Source organism: Musa acuminata, chromosome BXJ1-9 (genome assembly GCF_036884655.1).
Source record: "Musa acuminata AAA Group cultivar baxijiao chromosome BXJ1-9, Cavendish_Baxijiao_AAA, whole genome shotgun sequence".
Lineage (NCBI taxonomy): Eukaryota > Viridiplantae > Streptophyta > Magnoliopsida > Zingiberales > Musaceae > Musa > Musa acuminata.
Window position 1 is genome coordinate 5,065,001 of NC_088335.1, and position 20,627 is coordinate 5,085,627.

Consider the following 20,627-nt stretch of genomic DNA (forward strand, 5'->3'; position numbering starts at 1 on the left):
TCTGAACTGGTGCATTAAGGAGAAGCCTAGAAGAGGAAATAATTCCGTGACAAGGGAACGGAGGTTGCTGAATCACATTTGAGAACTTCACCATCAGCTGTCACTTTGTAAGACTCTGGGTCCACATTTATCTCAGGCAATGCGTCATTGAGCTTCATGTCAAGTTTTGTGAGGCCACGAACGTTACCAACAGCCTTCGTCAGCTTCTTCAGCCCATACTGGTTCGCAATGCCTGCATCTTTCGCAACCTGGAATTGATAGCAAAGTCAAGATCGGACGCTGTCATGCACAGATTTTGTTAATAATATATTTGATTAACCTAACAGATCAAGTCCTGTTTTTACTTTGGCAACGTTGCAGACACCAAACATAGTTTTTTAATGATATTCTGCATTATAATGATTCTGGAAATCCTGTAACCTCCTCTATTGACTTAATCTTTCTAAATTAAGATGATAGCAAACAATTGAGCATTACAAATCACCTTCTGACACAGAAGTCTGGAAGGTTTGTTTATTTGACAAAGTTTCAAAGACTTGCATGGCTTATCAAAGTACTTCAGCAGAATTTTATAGCCATTAACTCTACCTTAAAGACATGAGGTGTATTAAGTTTAGCTTCCTTTCGTCATTAATTTAGTATGCATATATAGTGCTACAACATAATTTGTCCTGAAAAAGAAGAATTACCTTGCTCACAAAAGCAATAGAGTTGGAGCTTGCTGCTTTGCCAAATGCACCAAACATAGGCCTCATCATAACCTGTATACACATTTGCACTACCTCTTTTAGGAACACAGATACAGAAGCTGTAATGGAATGACAAATCAAATGACAACTGATCACCAATGTCAGAGTCAAATTATGACATTCTAGTCATCAGAAGAAACAAATATCTGACTTATCTTTTTCCACATCAAGAAGTCAATTCAGAACCATAGGAAAAAAAAACGTATGGCAACCAGTATAGCTCATAGAGGATTTGACTAAATGAAGCTTGCCGATGAGATAAAACCAAATCATGGAAAAGAAGAAATACCGGTTCTGGTGTAGGAATGCTAGCATTTGGATCACCCATATTAGCCCATGCAATCACACCACCTTTAATTACCATTTCAGGTTTAACACCAAAGAAAGAAGGTTTCCAGATAACAAGATCAGCAAATTTTCCAGCCTGTCCAGATAAGGGTTAAGATTGTATTGCATATGAGATAACAAAGCTAAAACTTTTGTATTAACTTATGAGGAACTTCTTAGAGAACACATTAGATATTCCAACATGTTCAGCATTATTTATATGCTTCTGCATGCTCCCAATTATTTCTTAGGTTTACCTCTTCAGCATAGACTTACATGAGGACACAGATCTTCAGTAAAGTTTAACAAGCAGGAAAACTATAAGACAGTAAAAGCGGTCATCCAAAAAATTGATTTTCCTCAAAAATAAATTCTCAAACTGTATCATCTAAATATCATTGAAACACTTTCTAAAGATTTGTGTTTTTATTTGTCAAAAAGCATTTAAATTAGAAATCTTAAAAATATAAAATCAATCTTTAAGACATCAAAACAAAAGAAAGTTACGGTTAGAAAAAGGATATAATAAAGGACTTTTTTTGGTCAAACACACTTAACATCTATTGTAGAATTGATTCAGTACATATTCCCGGTAGCTTTAACTTTTAAGTACAATCTTAGTTCAGAACTAAGACTGCCCTGTTTGCTATCCTTTTTTCTCTTTTCTTTCTCTCATGCACTCTCACCCCTCACCTTACCGATTGCATCACCGTGGCCTTATCCTCCACCCTGCCGCCACCACCTACAGCGTCCTGTATGGATCACTGCCACTTTCTCCCACTCCTCATTTGCCTCTTGCTTTTTCCTCTTATCTTTTTTTTTTTTTCTTCTCCTTCTCACATGCACTCTCTCTCCTATCCACCTTCTCTTCCTCCCTACAGCATAACTGCTGCCTCATCCCTGCTTTGTTACGTCACTCACTACCTATTCCTCCTCCTCGTCGATGTCACTACCACCTACTCCCCCTCCTCATCTTCATCCTCTACCTTTGCCACCACTACCTCCTTGATCTTCTCCTTCTCCACTAGTTCTCCACCTCTCTTCCTCCTCTTTTACTTCTCTCCTCTCCTCCCCTCCCCTCTCACTCTCCATGTGGTCTGAGTGGAACCAAAATGTACCCAGTGTTAGTGCATCAATCCATAGTAGTAACTTACCAGTATAACCACTAATTGGTATTGGCATTGAACCAAGATTTTAAATCTTGGTTTGAACTATTTTCGAAGATTCCCACAATATCCTTCTTAGTGGCGTATTCTCTAACAAAGAGGCAATCCACTGCATGGCACCTCAAGCAAAACAAGGATTTTTGAAGGTGTCAACTAGCCCGGCTAGTAAAGACTTTGATAGTTTAGTACACGATCCTAAGCTCGAATCCTGTCTTTACCACCTACTCTTTGCAAAATAAATCTACTGCATGGCACTTCAACAAAAATAAGGTTTCGAGAATGTCAAAGTATGAAGCCCTTACACATGTAACTAACACTAAAATCTCCAGGTCATGCCAATGAGTGGAAATTTTCAGAATTTTCACAAATTAACAAAGAAGTGGATATAAAAGATCATTTTTTGAGCCCAAACACAAAAGAAAACAAGCACAATGCTGCAAAATCCAGCAGACACCTCTGCTTCCTAATTATTTTCTTTAGTTATAAAATGAAATGTTTTTCTTTCTTTTTCAAAAGGATTTTCAGGATGCAGGTTACACAATAAGGCAGAATTTTCATGATGATCATGATTAGCTAATGACTTAATGCAGTCAAACCAGGATCCCTAAAAACTGGTGAGTTCTAGATGAATAATATGGAAGGAGAAGTTCTGCCAACTTGACTAACTAAATATAATTGAAAAAAAACCATCCCGCACAGGGTGGTTGGTATATCTGGATATACCAATACAGTTAGTTGTATAAAATATGGTGTACATGGCAGTTCGGTTTTCAGCCATTTTCTCGATCCTGCTGTTACTAAGAACACTGCATAATAAGATTCTACAACATAACATTCCTAGAACAAATAATCTTTTCAAAGTTACAATGCTTTAAGAATAGTTATTCTCAATCAATAAAAGTACATTAAAGTGTAATTTAATTTTGACATTATTTATCTTATGTTATCTGAAACTAAGGATGTTCACAACACAATCATAAACCACATGGCATGTAGGAAAGCAAAACAGTAGATATTATTAGTCCTTGCTATCAACAAGCATACACAATAGTCCAATTCACTTGAATTCCATATCCATATATTTTTAGTTAATGTAATTTGAAGATGTTCAAGACAAATCCATAACCCACATGCCCCATATTATCACTCAAAATCCAATATAAAAAAACGAAGAAGGCATACCTCCAGAGAACCAATACAATGTGAAATGCCATTAACTATAGCTGGATTGATGGTGTACTTTGCAATGTATCGCTTAATCCGGAAATTGTCATTGTCACATCCACTGGGTTCAAGTGTTCTACCTCTCTGCTTCTTCATTTTGTGAGCAGTTTGCCATGTCCGGGTAATCACCTACCAAATTAATAGAACTTTTAAGACTGAAAGAACCCTAAAGCAGTACCAAAATTACCAAAGGAATATGGTGCCTAGGTTGTTTCCTTTATTGTACTGCAACAATATTTTATAAGCCAAAGAAACATGAGCTCATAGGCCATAAATATACTGGTTTTACATAATTGGAATTCATTGATAGAATATATATCTTTGGTTTCTAATAAGCAACAAATGATCTCTCAAGTTTTTTTAAAAAAATTGATAGCCATTGCTCATTCTATTATCCAGGCATAAGTCAAACTACTTGAGTAAATTTTCAGCAGTAAGTAGAATCATATGGTTGTATAAACCTTGAGTACAGAATCTAATTTATATGAGATTTATATACGACATGCAATTTCATCAAATGCCAGTGTGTGCACAAAACCTGTAATGAGTAAGGACCACCCTGCACATACAGTGTGCTTATGTCAGTAACGTCACTGACATGAGATATTCTATAAGTTGTACAATTAGCTTTTCTAGGTTGGAAACCTCCAGTTTGCACTGTCAGATTATTTCTCCTCTATTCTACATGCTGCTATTCAGCAGAAAATTTGTGAATTGCTATATTTATACTATTGGAGATGAGATAGAACTTAGTAGTATATGCACTGCCGGGAGTTATCCTCGAAAAGTGCATAGTTTTAATATCCTTTCCTATCATGGGCTTCAAAGTGCATAGTCTTGGAGTTCAAAATTCAATCATTGTACTTGAAAGACTTCCTCAGCAGCATTTTCAAGTAAGAAATTTGGAGTTTGCTAATAACAATGTTCAATTAAGTCTGGAGATCTTTGAGATGATATAGGACTATATACACATTATTAAGCATGTGTTTTATCTTTTTCTCAGCGTGTAATACTTTCTCCTCACCTATATGGAATACCATTAACCAGATATTTTCAGCATACTTTAGGATTATCTATGGTCATGCCACTTGGCACTGATAAAGTCAACTAGTACCAGCAGCAATAGCCCCCTATAATGATCTTATGATGTTTTAATGGAAGCTTTGGCTTTCTTGGAGGTTGCTACTAACTATGGGCATTTCAACAGTTAATGAGTCCCTTTGTCATTTGCCTCCATGTATATTTATGTATGTCATCATTAATCCACCAGTATGCATGTGTTGACATGGAACTGGCACTTGGTAACAACAGATGCTGCATCAGCTGCCAATCAGCACAGGACAAGACAAAAAATAAGACAATCCTTGCTCAGAAATTGAAGTTAAGGGATATTAAAGGACCTCTCCAACACGACCCATAGCTTGTGAATCAGAAGAAATGACACTGATAGCTCCCATATCATGCAAAATGTCTTCTGCAGCAATTGTTTCAGCACGGATCCGAGATTCGGCGAATGCCACATCTTCCGGGATGTCTTTGTCAAGATGATGACAAACCAACTGCAAGAGATCAGCTGGGGTTTAGATGTGAATAAGGTAAAACATCATGAAAACAATAGATAGTTTATGTATTACCAGCATATCAAGGTGTTCATCCACGGTATTCAAAGTAAAAGGGCGTGTTGGATTTGTTGATGAAGGTAAAACATTTTTTACACCACATACTTTAATAATATCTGGAGCATGACCACCACCAGCACCTTCACTGTAAATGGGGTTAGTCTTATAGCCATATCACTCAAGTGCAAGGAGATCTTTAACTCAAACCTCGGATCAAATTGTGATATGCTACAAAGGCAGAATTCAATTGTGACATGAATCTAAAATGGCCAAGCCTCATTCAGAAGTTCTAAGTTAGGTGATGAGTATCAGGGCAGAAATGGTATTCACAGTTTCTTACCAACTTCTGATAGAGGCAAATAGAAACAAGAAAGAAATAATTGTCCTGATTGCAATCAGGTTTTAGTCAGGTACAATGTGGTTAAAATAGATGTCATTCTACTTCTAGAGAAGGCCACATAATTAGAAGTACAATGCTCTGGTTACACTGAGGAAAAGTTGCCATCCTAATATGTTATCATTACAATTCATCAAAGGAATTTTCAGCCAGTCTCCAAAGTCCAAACAACCAATTGAATGGACTGCATACAACATGGTGCTGAAAGTCCAAAAATCATACATTTGGGCTCTAATGGATCTATTAGGTTTTCCTTTGCCAGAGTCCTAAATTGTTGTCTTGATGATTTTCTCTCACACTTCGGCCTATGTTGATGTCTGAATCTTGTCTAAAATCTGATTGGAAGTTCTCATGAACGAAACTGAACTGTGATTTGAAGGATGAAAATTGTCACATCCTCTCTACACACACAGATCAATGCTAAGAAATATTGTTGTTTTAAGTTTTAACTCTTCCACTTCACCATATGTTGCTTTATCTTTCTTCTTCCTAATTGATTTATCAAGAAACTTGATGAGCTGATAAGATTTTTTTTCTCTTGGAGAAGAGAGAGGAGAGAGAAAGAGAGAGGCAGATACTGATGCTTCAAGAATTTTGGTACTTGACTTTCAGTTCTGAAAGCAAGGAACAAGGACGATTGGCGTTTTGGATCAAGGGTAGATTTGTATATTTTTACTTTAGAAGCAAACATGAGCTATGGCCAATAAAATTCATTAGAAAAGAGGAACCACTCATGATAAGCACTTGGACAAGGAAGGAAAGCAAGTCAGAGGATAGAGATAGACCATAAGATTGCAGTCATTCAAGTGATACAATTTTCAATTTGCTTAATGTAAATATTCAGTCCAATTATACCATTGACTTCTACCATTTGAAATGGCAAATTTATTTGATAGTTTAAAATGGATGGGACCAACAGATAATTATTGTGGTTGATCTCATGGAAACCATCCATGAGGGAGCCACATATATATGATCAGTGCATCATCCATACACATAATTTGATAGAGTAGCAATGGAAGAGAAAGCTTGATTAGGGAAGGTTAAGAAATTTATTCCGAACTGCTTAAAAGGTAGCAGGCATATTGATACATCAACTAGGTGGCATTTTGTTCTTTCTCAAATAAATTAGGAATTGGTTTGTTAACATCTATAAAACAATTTCACTTGTGCAGATCTTTTCTATCTGACATCCTTACTGTATTTACAAAGCTCTTACATCAGTTATGAGAGAGAAGAACTTTCTAAACTAACAGAAGTAGCTGTATGTTCATAGCTTAAAAGTAAGAGACGTGTACTTAATCTAAATGAAAATTTATCTTAACTGATTACAAATGCCTTTTTAAAGCTTACCTATGATATGCATGTATTGTCCTATCTCTGAAAGCAGCAATCGTATGTTCTACACATCCTGACTCGTTCAGTGTATCTGTGTGAATATTGACCTGGTCAAGATTTCAAAGGAATGTCAAGAAATACACATCTAAGACAAAGAAATCGTAAGAATGGTATCATGAAAGTTACTTGAATATCATAAGCATCAGCAACTGTCAAGCAGTTATCAATTGCTGAAGGAGTACTTCCCCAGTCTTCATGAAGCTTGAGACCCATTGCTCCTGCCTTAATTATCTCAACTAGCCCCTCTGGTTTTGCACTATTTCCCTGGATATCCATTAGAATGTTTGTAAAGAGAATTAGACAAATCATTGTGAATATACAAATAGTACTAGTGGGTAAGCAATAAAGTGTCTGTTGGTGCAATATTAATACATCTCCTTATAACAATGTAACCTCAGATTCACTTCAGCAATAATACAACTCCAGATTCCATTGATATTAGGTAAAAATTGGAGTCTGTGAAAATGAAGAAAAAGAAGTGATTATCCTTCTTTTATGAGGCAAAGATTGTCGGTTTGAATTAATTTAGTGGCAGCCAATCAGTGACATTAGCATGTGATACACCAGAACTAGAGGTGGAACATTAGTACCTTCCCTGTAAAGCCAATATTGATTGGCAAATCATCAGTTGATTGCAGCATTAACTGCATTTGGAATGGAGCAGGTGTACAAGTAGTTGCCCGAGTCCCATCTGCAGGTCCAGTACCACCTCCTACTAGTGTTGTGATACCTAAACATATGACATTGTTGCCCTATTAAAAACTTGGTATGTACTTGTAGTTAAAATTGACAAGATCTGATCCAGAGTTTCAGCAACTACAATAGAATCATCTTGTTTTACCATCCACAGCAAAGAAAATCAGTGACTTAGGGCTCTGCCATGCTCCAGTTGATAAACTATAAGATGCATGGAGAGAACTGAATAGAGTATATGAATTATGATTAATAACTAAGGTGCAACATTCTTTGATGCATGAAGCCACAAGTCTCAAAAAAGATATCAAGACTTCAAGTTCCATGCAGCTTGTAGAAAGTATTATCTGACAGTTTAGAACATTTCTTCAGTGCTTAGAGAAGTATATATATTAGCCACAAAATGAAGCTAATGGAACTAATCTGAAATATAACATAAAGCTAAATGCAGTAAAAGAACTTATGCTGAACTCTGAATGATAAAAAATAAAATAACTCAATTTAAATTAAATAGAATGAATTGGCATTCACATAAATACTTTTATAATGTGTTCTTAAATGCATGATTTCATTTTTGAAGCCTGGTAGTAAGATCGGTCTGGTTCTCAAGTATATGATTTCTTAAGCACATCCAGCATCCCATTAAATATATTATCTATGTCCTCATCACCACAAAAATACAACCTAAGTAATTAAGCTCTCAAATCCTACTCAACGACATTTAACTGAAATTCGTTACATAGTCCAGATTCTTGAATTTCTTAATTGAAATCTAAGCAGATTATACTCATTAGTTAACCATCATGTTTAGCAAGTAAAAGTGATGACCACTAGATATTGCCTCCCGCACCAACTGAGGGCATATAAAGTGGACATGACAATCTATGCCTCCTGCAGTTACTATCATGCCCTCTGCAGCAATAACTTCAGTACTGACCTGCATTGAGATATACAAGATCCAAACATTATAGCCAACAGATTTGTTATTGCTTTGAAAAGAATAAATCTTGCATCAAACGTAGAAGAAATACCCCAACAATCATGTTTGCATCCACACAATCCATTACATCTGGATTTCCTGCCTTCCCAATGGCAACAATATTTCCTTCTTTGATACCAATATCTGCTTTATAAATTCCAGTGTAGTCAATTATTACAGCATTCGTAATAACTGTATCTAAGCAACAAGAGGTTGGATAGCCAGTAGCCTGCCCCATTCCATCACGTAAAACTTTTCCACCTCCAAACACACATTCATCGCCATAGACTGCAAAATCCTTTTCAATTTCTGCATATAGGTTAGTGTCACCAAGCCTTATCTTATCCCCAGTAGTAGGCCCATACATGTTTGCATAGGATTCCCGAGAAACTTCTGTGGTTAAGTTAGAATCTGTTCCGGTGACACCTTCACTGCCAACAACCATTAGATATAGAAAAGGAATCAAGCTAAATACTGTTGACTTTGACAGACTAACGAAAAAAAACAAACATGCACCTGGAATCTGACTGATCTGCATGGCCAAAGCCTTTTGCTATCACATTTTCCATCACCTTTTCTATATAAGAATCATTGACTGGACCATCTACAAGACCATTTCCGCCTCTGATAACTTTGCCACCTCCAATATTGACAAGGGTTACATATTTGGCATCCCCCGGCTGGATAAGTTTATGATCCAAAAGCAAATTGTCAAGCTCCACAAGAAACAAGGTTGTACGAAAGCTTTAAGCCTTTAAGTATGACCACATTAGGAGCTAAGCAGAATGCCTATGCAGATAATTGGGCACCTAAAGTAATTATATTAAAATATTTCAATGAATTAGTACACATATAGTGCAGCTACATGGCTCAAGCTGGCTTGCCAATAATGATAACTATTGTGAAAAAGAAAACTAGAAATTCAGCAACAAAAATTTCAGCTCCAAAGTGAGGGGAGCATGACCAGTGTTTCTTTTAGTGTTCAAAACTTCAATTGATAATATGAATATCTAGCAGTAAAACCTAGAATTTTTTGGCTTCTACGGAAAATGAAAAGAAAGGTAACTTTCAAGGCTTCTATAGCTCACAATGATAACCAAAAGTGCTTCTTCTGCAAGCACTATGTCTTTCTGTCGGAGAACAAGAGGCGCACTGACAAAACAGATTGCTATTGTCATAATGAAAGTGCTTTCAGAGCATGAAAATATTGGAATTTTTTTAATACCAATGCAGTGACAGTATTTCAATCAAAGAAATGAATAACCATAATGACTGCTGATTTCACTTAAGTCTGAACAAAAGTATCAATGTTTAAGTAATATATATACTATATACAATGAGGTCTTGCCAATGTTGTGACTCCCCTGAGAATAATGTGAAGAAAATAATCTGTACATTAGTATGCAGACATTTAACAGTAATTCCTGGGAGGAGATAACAGTAAATAGCTATATATTGACTGAGAATCAAATTCAAAATATTGACCCCAGGTTGTGCCAGTCCACTAATGGAACATAGGTTCTAACTACCTGTTCAAGCCGAACAACAGACGTATACCATAGAAAAACTTCATAAAGTAAGCACAGTTCCATCGAGAGGATTAAGAATGTATAATCTGATTACAACATGATCATTTTCTTCAACACCTACCTATAATTGACTAACAGCATTTTTTTCTTCCAAATTCTTTTAGCATAGAAGGGTAACGATGAAAATTTAGAAAGAGTTCTTAAGCAAGCAGAATTCCACAGGCAATCACCTAAAGAAGCTAGACAAAATAAACTTTTGTTGTCTGATGGAAAATGACTCTTTACCTGCAAACATTATATGTACAATTCAAAGGACATTACCCAATTTCAACTAGACAGATGCTTTTAAAATGTTTTTTTGGTAGATTTGTAAATCCTGAGAAATGAAGAATTTCATCCTTTTTTAGAAAAATTTAACAAAGTGTATCTAAAGAACCTCCATAAATACAAAAGTAAATCCAAGCATGCCCTAGATCTCCTCAAAGCACCCTCCCTCGTTTGTCAGTATCTCTAGGAATGTTCAAGTGCCACTGAACTACATGTGAAACTACACAAATGATGTTAAATATGAAGAGGTGAGAACAAAAGATCAATGCGGCTAAACCCAAATAATAAGGCTTGTTGTTGTTGTTGATTATGATGATGACGATAATGTTAAATATGAAGGGAAGCTTGCAATAAGTACCTACACATTCATAATCCAGAAATGATGTATCAATTGCTCATGAATAAAATTTCAAAGCCACTATTGATTTCCAAATATGTCATTTGTTTAATTTTGTGTTTTATTGAGTTGTACAAAAGCTAGAAAGTTTTCATCTAAAATATATAAAGTGTTGATGGGCATAACCTCAAACCGTGTAGCAGTTCCTGCTGATATGTTTAATCTCATACCATAAGCCCTTCTTCTATCAAAAATCAAGTATGGGTTAACCTCAATAAAGTGATAATGGCTTCCAACCTGCAAAAGAATTGTGTCAAAATAGTATAATAACAATAAGACAAAGAATATGTAAGAAAATTATGAGAAACACCAACATAAACCACAAGCACCTTAAAAGTTTCTAAGTTTCATGTCATACCCTGATCCAATAATGACGTATTCTATGTTCCTTGTATCCATTGATACAACATAAAACAAATTCATAGCTATTTAGACCTCCATATATGGAGCGTAAACAAGTACAACAAAGCAATATACCAAATACCTTATAGGCTTCCGAATCATGGACCACCATTCAGCCTATGGCACCTCATACCAGGTGACATATATATCCTTTTCATGCAGGAATGCGACACATATCCTTTTCTAAGTGTAATTGATTTAGATTTTTTTTTTAAATGACAAATGGCATATATCCTTCTCAGGACTGCTTATCCCATTGGCGTTCAAGGATGGGGAATATTTCAACTAGAACTTGAGAGAGTTCTCAAATGAGACTGAGTTGTCAAAGGCTCTGTCAAGGGGCATCCACCATGATCAAAGTTACTGCTAGAATGTTCGCCTCAGGCTGCATCCTAGGTTTTCACTTCCAGAGTATCTCCTCCTGCTCCACCTCTTTCTCCCTCATCTCTTTCTTTTTCTTGTCACTGGAATGGCTATGTTGGTGCAACTCATAGCAGGGCAGTAAGGCAGATGACAATCAGCTTTAGTTTGTGCTGTGTAACAGCTCTCTTGTTCATAAATCATCAATATTACTAAATCTGTCATCTTCAAATAAATTCTAAATCAACTTTCCATATAAACCAAAACTTAACAACATCTTCTGTCCAAATTTCAAAACCACCAACATCAGAATCTAATTTAATGTTGTCAATATGCTGTCAAATATGTTTCAGATCTCAATGAGATCTTTCCACCAACTCATTCAACTACTGACATATTGGTGCAGTTACTTCAGTAGTAGTACAGTCACAAGATGAAGTAAACCAATTCAAGAGAATAAAAGAAAGATTTAGGCTCCCAGTAGTTGCATGGTTGTCGTTCCACTACTGACACAGTAGTGCAGTTCGGCAGAGAACACCTGTGACTATCATGGTTGTACAAATCATTAAATAGTTTTATATGAATGGTAGAAAATGAGATATCGGCCATTGCTTTGAGTCAACTCTAGTGTAGGGATGGTGTGTGTCAACCATCCATAAGACACGGAGTCTCTAATCTTTGAAAGGTGAAACATGAAACAGACTAATTGCACAAGGCCAAGAATAGAGCAACCTTACCTGAATGGGCCTATCCGCTTTGTTAACGACTGTTATGGTGACAGCTCTTCTTCCAGTGTTTATTACAATATTCCCAGAGCCAACAATAATTTCACCAGGGAAGCCGTCATGTTCATTCCCGACAAACTTGTCGATTGAAGGAACTGCAAGAATCCAAATAGAGTTACTGTATTTACAATGAAAAGTTTCTTCTGCATATTAGGTTAGCTGGAAGTTTTTAAAACATCTGCTTTTACTTTGCCCGGAAAAATGTCAGCAAAGAAAAAACAAATAACAAAGTAGCTCTTTCAAGTGTTCCAATTTACCATGCATAAAAAACAAAAGGCTTAGAAGAACAAATTGACCAACATAATATCCTGAAACATGAATATGATCAGTAAGGTCATATCAGTGTGACTATCAGCTTACCCAGATTCCTACAGTGGATGTATATCACATTTAGCAAGTACTAACAAAGATATGGGTACGTATATCCCGAATTACTTTGAAGAATTGGACTTAGTTATGAACTCAATACATGGTTAATGTTTATCATTGTTATGAATTAAATGCATGCCCTTTTTGACCATTAGGTTCTCAAACAGAAGTTTCATTTGATGCATTAGGAATGCCTGCATGAGGCACCTGGCATCCGAGAGATCAAGTACAGTCAGATAAAAGCAACCTAAGACATGCATGGAAACAGATTATTTATATGATTTCAATTCCTAACACCGAGGCTGCAACGAAGCAAATTTATTGCTGCTGTCAGGCCTTCTCCATGGTAAGAGTTCCATTCAGTATTTGAGTTTAAAAAACTGTCAACTACATGGGTTGATCTGAGGCACTTAAGCAGTCAGGAGCAGTACAAGGTAAAAAACAAGCATTAAGGATGACAGTTCCATTCATGCTGATATATACCAAGAAGCACATATTGTTCCAACATAACGATGCACAGGGAATTAGGGATACCCACCAGTAGTATCCAGTACCCATTTGATACCTTTTCTTTTGTTTTGTTTTTTTTTTCCCTTCATTCAACATACAGTATTGGACTAATTGACCTAAAAGGAGTGACTAAACCAGCAGGAGCTGGCTCAGCACCGTTTGAGTCAAGGTTTGAGCTGGTTTGCAAGGGGCATATTGCATAATGCAGTACAAGTCACGCCAACAGTTAGCACCCTTTTGTTTACCGCCAAAACTCTTGGCACAGTTAGGATATATTTGGAAAACCTAGGGAAAAGAATAACTATGCTGCTCAGACTCTGGTACAAAGCATCAAGTGCAACATGGATCTTAGTTGTCACATGGTTATTGCTCAGACTCTGGTACAAAGCATCAAATTTTCATCTTCTTCTATTTCATTCCATTGATGGATAACCAATGAAACATGTGTGCATGTTTACAACCTGTCTCAGGCAGGCAACAACAACAAAAGAGACCCTTGCTGCTCTCCATAAGTATGTTGATGTTAGACCCTCAAATCCTTACAAATTTTGCTAACTAGTCAGTGCCTTCACTGGCCTGTGTACATCCATGCTCAATATCATACATATACAACATTTCAAAAAGAATTATAGAGACAAGAAAAAGGTTCTGTAGATGTATATATATATATATATATATATATATATATATATATATATATATATATATATATATATATATATATATTATTTATTTATTTATTTATATTATATGTATAATATATGTATATTATATGTTATTATATGTATGTATATACATATATGTACATGCATTTGTGTGATTCATCTCAGGTTGACCTAACAATGCAAGTTTCCAGTTCAAGTCAATAACCGCCAAATAGAAAATCGACAATCCAAAATGAAGTGCCCCATATTAAAAAAAATCATGAGATTTAAGATCTACTTACTGATTCATCAAGTGGTGTAAATATTAAATGAAACAATAAACTTTGGACTACTCATTTCTGGACGAGTTGACAGGTGGGCAAAAACCTTCGAGTATCATATGTTTCACTTAGAGATCCTTAATAGAATCTGGATCAACTATGACGATTTGGATCTTTTACTTTGAATCTTCTATATTAAGTACTGGAGATTTTAAGTTAACCTAAGACTATTGTGTTACATAGATGTATGCATAATGATAGAGTTAACCTAGTATAAACTTTAAGCCTTAAAGGTACCAACACATTGATAAATCTTATATGAGAAATCAACACTGTGAAACACGATCTGTTTGCTCCAATAATGCAGGAGATTTGATATTCAAAGATTAATATTGTTTGTTAATGTGTAGACTGTAGAGAACATAAAGTAGAAAATTCAACTTACCAAAATAGTTTAATAGGCCAAGGATTAAGTTAAAAACATCATTCATATAGTCGGAGTAGCTAAATACAAGGTGACATGATGAATGAATATAAGATATTAAAAAGAGAAGACTTTTCGTTTCTGTGCAGTATACACTTTGAACATGGTGACATTCCAGCAAGAACCCAGTTTTTGTATAGGACAGACGAAGTAAATAAAAATAATTTATAATTTTATATCTAAGACAGGTTCCAAAGCAGAAAGGCCTATGGAAAAATTATGTGCCAACGGTCCAGCCAACACATGCTGATGTGTCCAACAAATTTTAGCTATTAAATGTATGGAACAAAATACAAGCATTTAAGTGGTGCAGGTCTCTAGCTTGTTCATTTGTTTGAGCAGATGATAATCTTGGAGAGCTCTACCTGGAAGGAAAGAACCATGTAATGCCAGCTCTAAATTTCCATTATCACTTGCAATTGGATCATGTATGGTGACTAACTTTGTCCCATCTGGAAATGTTGCCTCAACCTTAAAGAAGAAGAAATGTCAAGTACTGCAGGAAAATGTAATAGAAAAAAAAATCAACAAAAACGCCCATCATCACAAAAACAATCTTAAAAACATCCAAAAACAAAATAGTTTGCTGGAAGATAACATAGACATAATATTTTGTCTAATTAAAGCAGAAAGCAGAGGCTCAAACTTGTCAGGACTGAAGGGTATCAAGAGGAGAATGATAAATATCAATTGATGATCATTGCAAATACTTAAAATGCTTTAATGATCACCAAGAAACCACCAATACCAAAAAAAACCTGTGGAAAAGATTTTAAAACTCAACATATATGAAAAAACTTGATCTGCTACTAGCCCTTGTTCTTTTGCAGACCAGAAGAATATCTAGGATGAATTAAATAAAACTAATTTTGAGAAAATAGGAAATGCATTCCATGCAATGGAAACCAACACCTTTCACTTATTTGACCTTCATCAGTGAAGCAAACATGCACAATACAATTCTTTTGACTATTTCTCTAACATATAAATAGGTATTTCTTATACAGGGAGTAGTTTTTTTTTCCCGAACAAGACCCAACAATTTTTTTAATTGTGAATTACCACTATTTCAGCTCTCATAAATATTAAATCATCTGAATAAGGAGCTACAACAATGAAAAACAAACTTATACCGAAAAATAAGATAATTCTGCTGATGATGAAAAACAAAATATGACTGACCATTAATTTGAAGAGGAGAGGGGAAAGAAAATTAAGCATTAAGAGTAAATAGAAAGTTAAATCCATGTGCAAGACTACTGCAGGTGAGATGTAAATTGTACACTATGTTAACCAAGAATCTTGCAGGTCTGAGCACCTCATCATATATTTTCTTTTTTTTCTAATCACAATTTGCTGATTGTTTTCTCTGTAAGTTAATAATAGTAATACGAACATTCAATTATAGCAATTACATGGCTGCAAATTTTAAACTATACAAATATGAAGGAATAACCTGAACAGTATCTAAAAGATGTCTAACGGCTGGAAGAACCTGTCGCCTGATAACCACACAAAGACAAACATAATCAGGTGGTGGCAGCAAGAAACAGTTGTATTACTATGTCAAAAGTGAAGTCCCAACAAGATAACAAAGAGCATATTTCAAGATGCGGTGAGAAACATTGGATGACATAAGAATTAATCCTTTCCTTTTCATATACCATACACATGCCAGCTGGTGGCAGGTGCAACTTGTAGGGTCAAATGCCTCCACGATTACAGAATAGAAATTAAACAAAAAGAACCAAAGCAGATGGAGAAAATGAAACAGATAAAAAAGTATCTATTCAGCAACCCTGGAACTGGCTGGAGGATAATGAAGATATTAATTTAAAATTTAAGGTGATAATTATCAGACTACCTCATATTTAAAGACGATCTTTTAAGATAGTTACAAATCATCTATGGTTTATAGGTCAGTGTATTAAAAAAAAAACCCCCAAAAAGTTGATGTAACCAACTCAGTATGTTTCATATGTATGTCTAGTATTAGAGATGTCAACGGGCCAGAGGCGGGGGCGGGGGTGGGGAGTGCTTCCCCCATCCCCTCCTCATCCTGCATCTTCCATCCCCACCCCATTACCCATTTAGATGGGGCGGGGGCCGAAACCCAAAGCTAATTTGAAACACAAGCTAATGCACCAGAATAGCTTTACTGATATGATTTCATCTGGACCAGTATATACCAATCAGTATTTATTTGTCCGGGCATGAACCGGGATTCTCCTTTCATCTCCTCATCCTCCTCCTGCCCCCTTTCTTGATACCATGTACCAATATCTCATGTGTCAGTATGCTAGTATGAACTGGCCCGGACCAATTCGGCCATAGACTAGTATGGATCCGGTACCCAAGATTCAAAACTATGACGGTAACGACTATCAACAACGAATGGATTGCTATGGATCCGGTACCCAAGATTTAGAACCATAATGGTTAACAAGCTCAAGATCATTCTCTTGTAACCAACAAAACTATAAAAGCAATCTAATGTATGAGATGTGCTAATCTACAGTCTTATCCCAACAATGGAGAGGTTATTTTCATAATGGTAGGCATTGTGAACGTAAACCTATCTACTTCCATCTAAATCTTCAGCACTTATGGTAGGCATTATGCTCAATGACTGGCCCAGGTCCAACCGGAGGATGAGGAAGAGAAGGTCGAAGAAAAGGCAAAGAAGGGGAGGCAGGGAAGGAGATGGAGGAGGAGGAGGCAAGAGGATGTGGAGGTGGTAGAGGAGCAGGAGTAGGCAGCGGAAGGGTCAGGAAAAGGAGGTGACGTGTAATGGAAGGAGGACATAGCAATGGCTACATGATGATGACAGTGACGTGACGGAGGTGCAGACACCAACAACTCAGCAAAGAGGAAGGGCGATGATGATAGAGTAGGGAGCAAAAAGTGACCACAGCACTAGGAGGAGGAAAGAAAGAGAGAAAACAATCATGACAATTATCATCAATAAAAAAAGGAATAAATGTACCAGATGCAGATGGTAGGCTTAATGACAATGTTGTTCAGTATTGGGGTATCAGACATAGGCTTAATGACAGTGTTGTTCAGTATTGGGGTATCTAGTGCCTAGTAACCCAAGTACGGGAAGCTTACTAGTGGTGTAGTCTATACTGGACCAAACCTAACAAAACTGCTTAACCTGCATCCCAGTTCACTATCAGACCAGTAACCACTTGCTTGTACTGACTAGTACAAGCAATATTGTAAACCTTGAATTTTTTTTTTTAAGCAAAACCAAACTATTCCATTACTTGCCCATTAAGTAGGGCCAAAATTACAATTAAAAATATTTGGCGCTTCTGCTCCCCAAATGGAGATGACCTGAGATAGCATGTGGTTTTGATTTTAAAGCAAAACCAAACTTGATTTCGTTTTTGGCTTTCTCATTTCAGCCAAGGTCTTGTCATCTTGAGATAGTATGCGGTCTGCAGCACCATATTTCTAGTTTAAAATGTTTTAAAGTACAAGAAGAGGCATAAGAAGAATAAATATGGCAAAACATGGTGCCAAACTAACAAATTTCTCACTTCTCCATGGAGTTCACAAAAAGTAAGACATAAAAGGCAAGATTACATTTCTACATCAGTTTTATGATCCATACCCTCACACCTTAGCAGAACTAATCCTTGTGAACAAAAGTATATGAGATCATGTAGAGCTGTTTTGACCAACAAAAACCGCAAAACAAAAAACTATTGTCTGCAGCTATTTGTATTGATTACATCATCTACGATTCTACATAAATATAGCATAACTCAGATAGTCACTTACCTCCCTAAAAGCTGCTTTCCAAGGTCCATTAAATCTGAAACTTTTTTGTCTCCATCACGAACAAATTCTAGAATCTATGTGATAAGTTCATAGAACAGGAGTTATATCATTTGAATTATGAGACTTTGATGTATCATTTGAAAACTCATGCATCACTACACGATAGTGAACTATTTTGAGTCATTCTTGATAAGGCAGGTTATCTAACAAAAACGCTCCAGAAGTTTAAGTAGCATCAACTATCATTAATTCAAAGTCATTGCAAGAAAGTGCTCAATAAAAAGCAAAAAGATCATAGAAGATATCCCAGACCAAAATAATCATCACGATTCAAACATCATATCAGAAAGCTAAAAGAACAGATTCTTATGTGTTGATGCATATACCAGTGTCAAAAGTCACTTATCATAATGACCATATTAAGCTCTGCATGTTGCATTATTACATCACGCTATGCTACGTACAAGGACCTGTACTAGAATCATGATTAGAGCAACTTGCCACCAGTTGACTGCCAGGAGTTCCTCAAAAATGTATCATTAAAAACACTGACATTGGAAAGGCCAAGAGACCACCATTGATTTCTGTTACTGAAGGTCGCAAAAATCGACAGTGCATTACAACACAAAATTTAAGTGTGTTCAATTTTTCAAACAGAAACACTAACAAAATTTATCGACAAACATCACAATAAAAGGCGCAAATAATTATCTACAATGAAAAACCAAAAACTGAAAGACGCAAGCAAAGATTAGTTGCTGAGTGAGCATGAGGCCATCAAGATGGGGTTAAAACGCACCTGTGTCGCAATCAACGCTACAGCTTCGGTGTAGTTGAGACGCAGGCCACGAGCCAGGCGCTTCTGCGCCAGGAACCCAGCATTGTGGAGGGCTATCTTCTCCACCTCCCTGGGTACCAACTTCATTTCTCGGACAGAGATCGAACAGCTACAGAACATCCACAAGTATTAGAAATAACTCTAAAATCCTAAATCTCTAGATATAACAATCTCAAAAGCGATCAAAAATGGAATCAAGGATTCAAAAAATGTATCCCTGGCATTGCATCGGAGGTGGGTTCACCAAGCGGTGAGCACACTTATTCTCCTCGTCCAAGATATTTTCCCGGTCTGAGTCTGCGTTTTCTGCCCCTTTCTCGGCACATTTTCAACCATGATTTCTTCTTCGCTTGGCTTCTCACAACGATTCGTTCGCAACTCGAGCGGCGAACAATTACCATTAAGAACATGAAGAACTCGCTCGAGCGCATCAAAAGGGCATGAGAACACACAAGAAAAAGAAGCTTTCCTCTCGATTACAGCAATATCGCGAAGAGATTGCTCACCTTCGCCTCCTCGATGCGGTTCGCCGGATCGAATGGCCGCTGGCTTTGTGCGGGATATATCGCCCACTCTCTCTATTAAGGGCGAAGACCAAAACCATCGAGGGCGACACTAGTCTCTTATTTATATACGGCCAATTCTCGGAAAAATTGCTGTTTTTTTCAATTTCCCGTAAACCACCCTAGCTATGAAATTTTTCGAAACAGCATCTTTTTTTTTAAATGACCATTTTATCACTATGCCGCCATTCCTAGACTCGCCCCATCCCCTCACCCGTGGCTCTCGCCGTCGCTCATAGACCCGCCCCCTCCCCTCGCCTACAGCCCTCGTCATCGACCGTAGGAGAGGAAGGAAAGGGGCGCGTCGTCAACCGCGGGCGAGGAAGGAGACGGGGCGGCTGCGTGCCCTCACCGTCGGCCGAGAAGGGGAGAGCCTTCGCCGTCGACCGCGGGCAAGGAAGGAGGGGAGGCGGCCCGCGTGCCCTCGCCGTCGACCGCACGGGAGGAAGGAGGAGCGGGGGTGCATGCCTTTGCCGTCGCCGCCTCGTGTGAGGATCGTGGGCGAGGAGTGCAGCGGCTGGGCCGACGAGGTCAAGGGGCGGCGGCCCTCGCGGCTTGGCCAGCGGAGGGGCAAAAATGACTTTTTATACGATCAGAGGGTCTATTTCGGAATTTTCAGCGCTATGCGGGAAATTTCGAAAAATATGAATTATTTTGTTAGAATTCGTTCTTAATATATTACTAACAGCATAGGCGAGTGCGTGTAAGCTCACACACGTGGCCACTTCTGAGTAGCCTCGTCGATCGGCGTGTCAGCCAGAGTTGCGTCTTTACGTGGCAGCTTATTGTCCGTTGGA

At 37.2% G+C, this 20,627-nt stretch overlaps 1 protein-coding gene across 2 annotated transcripts in view; it reads right to left on the reverse strand.

Annotated features, from left to right (window-relative positions):
• Positions 1–20,418, reverse strand: part of LOC135582367 (urease-like) — a 20,620-nt gene extending 202 nt beyond the window's left edge. Inside the window, exons 1-19 of one of the 2 annotated variants that reach the window (XM_065082262.1) lie at positions 19,774–20,415; positions 19,229–19,376; positions 18,430–18,503; positions 16,097–16,142; positions 15,006–15,111; positions 12,305–12,447; positions 10,932–11,042; positions 9,069–9,232; positions 8,605–8,983; positions 8,402–8,510; positions 7,471–7,610; positions 7,007–7,144; positions 6,836–6,927; positions 5,101–5,230; positions 4,867–5,025; positions 3,425–3,595; positions 1,039–1,173; positions 690–761; positions 1–248 (exon numbers count right to left, since the gene is read on the reverse strand). The exon at positions 1–248 is cut by the window's left edge and continues 202 nt beyond it. In XM_065082262.1, coding sequence (XP_064938334.1) covers positions 27–248; positions 690–761; positions 1,039–1,173; positions 3,425–3,595; positions 4,867–5,025; positions 5,101–5,230; positions 6,836–6,927; positions 7,007–7,144; positions 7,471–7,610; positions 8,402–8,510; positions 8,605–8,983; positions 9,069–9,232; positions 10,932–11,042; positions 12,305–12,447; positions 15,006–15,111; positions 16,097–16,142; positions 18,430–18,503; positions 19,229–19,376; positions 19,774–19,871 — 2,637 coding nt within the window. In that variant the 5' untranslated portion in view covers positions 19,872–20,415 and the 3' untranslated portion in view covers positions 1–26. Of the gene's footprint in view, positions 249–689; positions 762–1,038; positions 1,174–3,424; positions 3,596–4,866; positions 5,026–5,100; positions 5,231–6,835; positions 6,928–7,006; positions 7,145–7,470; positions 7,611–8,401; positions 8,511–8,604; positions 8,984–9,068; positions 9,233–10,931; positions 11,043–12,304; positions 12,448–15,005; positions 15,112–16,096; positions 16,143–18,429; positions 18,504–19,228; positions 19,377–19,773 lie in introns of both variants that reach the window. The other variant, XM_065082263.1, reaches the window with a different exon arrangement.
• Between the last annotated feature and the right edge of the window lie 209 nt (positions 20,419–20,627).